This window comes from Echinops telfairi, unplaced genomic scaffold (assembly GCF_000313985.2).
Source record: "Echinops telfairi isolate 266 unplaced genomic scaffold, ASM31398v2 ScPeMD7_7424;HRSCAF=8462, whole genome shotgun sequence".
NCBI lineage: Eukaryota > Metazoa > Chordata > Mammalia > Afrosoricida > Tenrecidae > Echinops > Echinops telfairi.
The window spans coordinates 178,720-185,917 of record NW_022111324.1 but is presented as its reverse complement, the minus strand read 5'-3'; the positions used below and the strand labels follow the sequence as shown (position 1 = coordinate 185,917).

Genomic DNA, 7,198 nt, shown 5'->3' with positions numbered 1-7,198 from the left:
GAGGGTGGGCTAGAAAGGGGGAACCAATTACAAGGATCTACATATAACCTCCTCCCTGGGGGATGGACAACAGAAAAGTGGGTGAATGGAGATGTCGGGCAGTGTAACATATGACAAAATAATAATTTATAAATTGTCAAGAGTTCATGAGGAGTGGGGAGCAGGGAGGGAGGGAAAAGAAACGAGGAGCTGATGCCAGGGGCTTGGGTGGAGAGCGGATGTTTTGAGAATGATGAGGGCAATGAATGTACAAATGGGCTTTACACAATTGATGCATGTATGGATTGTGATAAGAGTTGTATGAGCCCCTAATAAAATGATTAAAAATAATTTTTTTAAAAGAGTAAAAAAAAAAGAATGTGTTGAAAGATGTTTATTCTTTATTCCGCTGAATCACTTAGAAAGAAAGGGGAAATGGGCTTGTGACTGAAGTCTATCAAGTACAAGTCAAGGATGGGAGAGGCAAGTTGATTTCAGTTCTAATTCTTAAAAGTGAAGCTTCACTGGAGAAAGGTTTGGACCCAGTGGGAATGAGACCTCCTGAGGACAAATCCCAGCCGCCCCGCAGGAGCACCAGTGGCTCCAGTAGGCAGTTAGGAGACCATGAAATGGGGCTTGCAGGTGATACCCCTCAGAGACGGCACTCAAAATGACCTCTTGCTCTTTTTTTCCCCTTCTGAAACAGGTGACAGGAGCTTTGCTGGGGTTATGCAGTGAGCTGTTAAGAGCTAGGTCAACCGTTTGGATCCACTAGCCACTCCTTGTGAGAAAGACAATGCTGTCAGTACCCAAAAAGATTGAGTGTCAGAAACCCGAAAGGTTGGTTCCATGCTGTTCTAGAGGGCTGATCGGAGTTGGGGTCATCTTGATGGTAGTGAGTGTGGGGCGGAACAAGTGACAGTGAAGCCACTATGCAAGATGGGCTAGTATTGGAATGGTGCTCCGGAAGGAAAAAAAAATTCTGTTAAAAATTAGAATTTAGCAGTCATGAGGATGTATCTCAAACTTTCCATAAAAAAATTTCTTGATACAAATGGCACTTCTTGTTTAATTGATCACAAAGGCGAGCATGGCCTGCCTGATGTTACCAGAGTCCAGCCATCAGTCTTTGTAGCTACATTCAGGCGGGGGGCTGGGGGAGTGAGTCTGGGAAAGAATTCTAGCCCTTATAACCCAAATATGGGAGGCTCATCCACATAAAGACCTTCTCCTCTCTAAACCTGGATATCAGCAGCAAGCACTTGTCATGGAGATGGTTTCAGCTCATGGTTGACCCTGTGTGTCTCTTAGACCCGTGCTCAGCACCGGGTTTCCAGGCTGTGGTCTTTGGAAGGCAGAATCCGATCACCAGGTCTTTCTCTGAGGTGTCTGTTGGCGGGTTCCAACCACTCACCTTTTGGGTCCTAGTAAAGAGGTTAACCATTTACACCACCCAGGGATGATAAAAGGGAAGAGAATTCAAGATATTGAGGATATAGACTCTTTGGAGTTGGAGAACTGAAAGTCGTTTTAATATTAAGAGAAAGTAATGAATAATTCCAGATTGACCCTAAAATGTTCTACCGAGCTTAGGTCTGGCAGGGCCTTTGTGAAACATTTAAGATTGACTGAATTCACTTCCCAACATAAACCTCAAAGTGGGAAATAACAGGTTTCTACTTCCTTTCTCTGTTCTGTGAGGAAAATGAGAGCAAAGGGATGCCTTGTGGCTACAAGTTGCTCTTGTGTGCTGTGGGCAGTTGAAGTCATCGGCCACCACACCACGGGGGTGCTGCTTCTAAAACCACCGCAAAACACCGGGAGCAGAGAGGGAATTGCCTTCTGAAAAGCCGAGATGGCTTAGGAAGACCACCGCCCTAGAGGGAAGGGTGAGCGAGCCCAGTCTCAGCTCTCCACAGTAGTGGTCTTCGGGCTTCCCTGGCTCACAGCCAAGTGGTTAGTGGGGGTCTCGGGTGTTCCCGGGAGGGCCTGCGGCTCCTTGAACTCCAGGACCACGCGGCTCAGAAGGCCTTTGAGCAGCCGCATCTCTCGGAGCAGAAGGTCCACGCTGGGTTGCAGGGCTGCCGCGGCAGAAGGTTCCAGGGCCGTGGGGGGAGCGCAGGCCGGGGGTCCGGCAGTGGGGGCGCTGCCAATGGGGAACAGCAGTCCCGATGCGGTGGTGTTTGAGATGGAGCTGACGGATGGGACCGATCTAGCCACGAGAGGTTTTCGGAAGGAGAGCGGCTTGTTACTGGGCGCCAAGGCCACGGCCTGCGGAACGGGGGCCGTGGTGAAGGCCAGGTCCAGAGGAGAGCCTGGGAGCGGAACACGTGGCGTCACTCGCGGCTGAAGCGGATCCCTCGAGGCCCCGCGGCGGGGCGACGGGGGTGCAGCATGGAGTTGGAGGAAGGGGCGGAAATAAGAAGCACGGAAAGTGGTGGAGTGGGGGGAGGGGAGGGTCCCCCGGGAGGTGGGAAGGGGGTGCTCAGAAGAGGCTGGGCAGCAGACCGGTGGGCGGGGGGTCCCCAAGGTCACTCACCGCGCCCGGGGAGCTGCAGCCACGGGCTGCGTTTCCGGACGCTGCGGCTCGTGGTGGCCGCCTCGCACCAGTGCGATTCCAGCTCTTCGACCTCGGCCTCCGGCACCGTGTACTCGGCGCCCCAGTCGAAGCGGCGCACGACGCGACTGTACTTGTAGAAGACGAACTGCAGCGGCGTGTCGGGCTTGTGCGGGTGCAGGCGGGTCTCGCAGCGCACCACCACCCCGCCGGGCGCCGCGCCGCGCGCCTCCACCCGGCCGGTCACCCGCAGCACCGGCGCCGGGAACAGCTCTGCGGAGAGGGCGGCCCGGGGGGCACGTGGGGCCGGCGCCAGCGGGGACCGAGCCCCGCGCGCCTCCCAGCTCCTTCTCGGGCTCCTCTCCGGCCCCGAGGTGCAAGGAGAGTCCAAGAGACTGAGTGTGTTCTGAGAGGGCGGCGAGAAGCCTGGGGAAATTTGATGCCAGGGACGGAGCCCCAGAGGGACGGACAGATGTCTAGAGCGGCGCTTCCCTGCTCACCCGAACTGCCCCCCAGCGCCCGCGCGCGCCAGGTGAGATGCTCAGCCTGGCCCTGCGCTCCAGCTCCACAGCGCCCCCTATTCTTCGGTCTCGGGCCGGGGTCTGAGCCGCTCCACTGGGTGGGCTCCAACCCGAGGAAGACGCTGAGATGGGCATTTTGGTCGCAGAGGGGACGCCAAACCCCCCAACCCCCCCCCCCCCCCTGCCCCAAGCAAGCGATGGGTCATTAGCGTCATCCCCGCGCAGGGGCCGAGGCTGCTTCTGCAGCTAGCCTAACAAAACTCCAACCCGTGCCAGTATTTGAACCTTCTGGCCTGCTTTCTGTCTCCTGGCTCGCTTGCCCACTTCTCCCCGGCCCCCGGGGTTCCCCCACCTTGCACGGTCACCGCCACCTTGGAGGAGAACATGGGCGCGCTCTCCACCGGGATGCGCATGGTACCGGAGCACTGGTAGCGCCCGCTGTCGCTGGTGCGCGCCTGCGGCACGGTGTAGTTGGCGCTGGAGTGGAAGTAGCGCACCGCCTGGCCATCGCGGTAGTAGTGAAGCTTGTAGACCACCTTGTCGTACCAGCCGCGACAGCGCATGATCAGAGACTCACCCTCAAACACCGCAGCGTAGGGCACCTGCAGGATCAGCCAGTCTAGAACAGACACCGCAGACTCCAGGCATAAGGCACCTCCTATTCTCCTCCTCCTCGCCCACACATACTCCTCCTCCCAGAAGGACTCCCACCCCAACCCACATCTCCCCCAGTCCCCGAGCTGTTAGGCCTTCCTGGGTGGTTGGCACCTGAGGAGGATCCTTGCCATGCAGAGACATTAGGTGGGTTCAGAGGGGAGTGGTGTTGACTCAGTAGATAACAAGGAGGCAAAGTTCCAGCCTTAAAATGGCACTGCCTTTAAGAATCAAGTTTCAACTAACTTAGGGGGACATCAGTACTTCATGAGGACTGGGGCCCTGCCTTCCTCTCCACCACGATCTCAGGATTCCCCCTCCCAACTTCTCCTTTAGTCTTGTCCCTTCCAGTCCTCACAAAAGCTAAGTTCCATCCATACTGTGTGGCTGGGAGAATTGACCGCTCTCTGAGCCACAAGAGACCCCCTTCACCTGGTCAGGGTCTTCTGATCTAGGTTTAGACGTTACTGATTCTAGAAAACTTTCCTGACTCCCCCAGGAGAGCTTTAGGCATTCCCCATAGCACTCAGTATTTAGCCTACCACTATCCCCACTAGCTCACACTTAAAAGCTGGGAACCATTTGAGATGTTTTGCATGGTGAAAGAATTCTGTAAATAAAAGCCACAAACCATGTGCTACTTTCAGTTCTGCAAGTAGTAACCAACGTCTATCACAGTACCTTTTCTGTACTCACTAACAATTTGCAAACAAGAAACAACAGATCACTGTCACAATAGATAGATCCTGACAGAAGGAGGAAAACAACTTCAATTCTCAAACAACAGACTCATTGAACCCATGAGAATGGAAACACACACAAACACACACCCCTCACCAAGATGATTGCCCTGAGATTCTCTTTAAACCTTTAAGGGAAACTATCTTCAGAGTTCACCTTTTAAGTAAGTAAAAGGTGAATTCAAGAAGGACCTCAGCGTGGCCCTTTTCCTGCCCAGTTGGGAGTGGTTCTGTGTCCTCTCCCCTAGGAGGGCTAGGTGGGCATCACCAGAGGAGACGTGTGCCACCCTCCCCCTCGTGTGCAGACCACTCACCATTAGATACAGAGAGGTGGATAGGGTCACTGACAGGGGCTCCCCGTGTCTGGCATCGATACACCCCTGGTGTCTGCACCTCGATGCTCTTCTTGTGTGAGGGCAGGAGCAGGTGGCCCAAATACCAGAGTGTGCTGATGGGTCGGAGCTCCAGGAGCAGAGGGTGGTACCCGTCACAACGCAAGGTGACCCGCTCCCCCTTGAAGATTGTAGTCCAGGGTGGGTGCAGAGAGAGTGTGGGCTTCTCCAGAGGAGCTGGGGGGAGGAGAGTGTGGAAAAGAGAATCAAGGGGAGGTGTTCAAATAGGCAGCCTGAGTTTGGGAAATCTTAGAAACCCCCAGCCCACTTTACTACCCATCTTTACGGGAGTGGTGACCATATTCACAGATTCAAAAGCTCTCAGTGAGCACCCAATTCTACTGGTACACTGAGTCACAGGGATTGAAGGTGGGAGGGCAGAGGCACTATCCCAAAGCACCCAAAAAGGGGTATGTCTACTCAAACATGTCACTAATGGGGCATGAGAGATGAGATTGTGGAAAACTGAGGTAAGGGATGTGTAAGACTTACCAGCATGTCCACTGCTTGATACTGTAAAACAAGAAATAAAACAGAAGATGGGGAGTTAGAAATAGGAAGAAGAAATGGATGATACAGCTAATTGCCTCTATAAACAACTGCCTCCCTTACCATGAGACCAGAAGAACTAGATAGTGCCCAACTACCAGTATTGAACAATTTGTTCAAAGATTCAATAGAAGAATTCCAACCAAAAGGGGGATGGGAGGATGCAGAACAGAAATTAAAATTCTCATGAACTCCAGAGTTCATGGAGTCCTCAGATGAGGCTTACAGGGCCAGCTGAAAATGAGGGGAAGGAGAGAGCGAGAACCGGCTGTTGACTGTCGCAGTACCCTGCGAGAGTCTGGGGTTTGGTGTGGCTCTGTTGTGCTATAAAGAACACATATCTGCAGGCCTTCTCTGTAAACCAGGCTGGCGGCCTGGTCTGTTACCAGGACTTGGGGCTGACCAGCAATATGCAGGACTTTAAGAGGAGCCATGAAGGCTGGATGAAACACCCGACCTATTAATTTTTGAACCTTAAACCAAAAATATCCCCTGAAGTCTTAAAGCTAAACAAAAGCTTAGCCTAACTAGTAAAGAATATCTGCCCTGAGCACTATGCTCTGGTTTTAAGAACCATCTATATGGGGTCAAATGAACTACAGCAACTTCTAAGATTGCATGGGAACTACAGTGAGCTTTCGTTAATGGGAGAGGAACAATTCAGAGAAGGAGGGTGACAGTGGTTGCCCAACTAAAAGAATGTATCTGTCACTGAATTGTATGTGTAGAAACTGTTAAACTGGTATGTTTTGCTATGTATATTCTCAGCAGCAGCAACAACAAAATAATTTTTTAAAACAAACCCAAGAAATAAGGACGGAACAGTGAAGATGAAAGGAAAGCGAGGACTCTTGTGACCATAGGAAAGACTAAATGGTATTAAGTTCTGTTTTTCTTCTTTCCCTCTAGTTTATCCAACTGGTGAAAAACGCCTTCATTTTCACCCCTCAAAAAGAAAGAAGAGATACTGATTGTTTAGAGTTTTCAAATCGAAATGTTTTCAACACACACTCACACACACACATTTTGTCACACCCTCTGTCCTTCCACCCGTCCTTATTTGTCACTGCTTTATGGGGAACTCACCCAGGATCAGGAGGGTTGTCAGTGCCCACATGATGGATCTGCCTGCAGCAACTGCAGAAGGGAGATGGCAGGGGGTGGGTGGGGGAGAGAAAGATGGTTGATGTCTACCTTAGCAAAAGAGGCCAGTGGCTGACCACTGAGTATGGAGAGAATTGTTTCTCCCATCCATTCCTAGTTCCCAAAGTTGGTCGACTGGAAAGACTAGGAGCTATGCTGAATATGTGTGTCCACCCTAATGCATTCCAAGCACCTGGACCTGTCCCACCTACTCCTCTTAAAGTCCTGCATATTGCTGGTCAGCCCCAAGTCCTGGTAACAGACCAGGCCGCCAGCCTGGTTTACAGAGAAGGCCTGCAGATATGTGTTCTTTATAGCACAACAGAGCCACACCAAACCCCAGACTCTCGCAGGGTACTGCGACAGTCAACAGCCGGTTCTCGCTCTCTCCTTCCCCTCATTTTCAGCTGGCCCTGTAAGCCTCATCTGAGGAAGACTCACGTTTATGTTCTCGGGGCCATTTTTCCTCTGCTCACTCTCTGATAACAGGCATCGGCTTAAGGCCTGGTGAGGTCAATAACAGCTTCTGCACACAGAGCTCAAGTCTCAGACAGATGCTAAACAGAAAGGCCTGACTCACCAACCACACTTCAGCATCAGCGTCTCCTAATTCCTCAATGAAGGAAAGACATGCAAGGTGTTTCCCCTTTCTTCCCTTGCTGA

The 7,198-nt window shown here is 52.2% G+C and overlaps 1 protein-coding gene across 1 annotated transcript; it reads right to left on the bottom strand.

Moving 5' to 3' along the window:
- Nucleotides 1-1,884: 1,884 nt before the first annotated feature.
- Nucleotides 1,885-6,509, bottom strand: FCRLB (Fc receptor like B). The gene is made up of 6 exons (XM_004706779.1): nucleotides 6,479-6,509; nucleotides 5,336-5,356; nucleotides 4,766-5,020; nucleotides 3,410-3,676; nucleotides 2,519-2,809; nucleotides 1,885-2,294 (listed from the first exon to the last, which is right to left on the bottom strand). The coding sequence occupies exons 1-6, from the start codon at nucleotides 6,507-6,509 to the stop codon at nucleotides 1,885-1,887; spliced, it is 1,275 nt and encodes a 424-aa protein (XP_004706836.1).
- Nucleotides 6,510-7,198: the final 689 nt, after the last annotated feature.

Coding starts and splice junctions, on each gene's coding strand:
- FCRLB (XM_004706779.1), bottom strand. CDS start 6,509: ATGTGGGCACTGACAACCCTCCTGATCCTGG. Junction 3,677..4,765: donor CCACCTCTCTGTATCTAATG/GTGAGTGGTCTG, acceptor TGTCTGTTCTAG/ACTGGCTGATCCTGCAGGTG. Junction 2,810..3,409: donor GGTGGCGGTGACCGTGCAAG/GTGGGGGAACCC, acceptor CCCTCTCCGCAG/AGCTGTTCCCGGCGCCGGTG.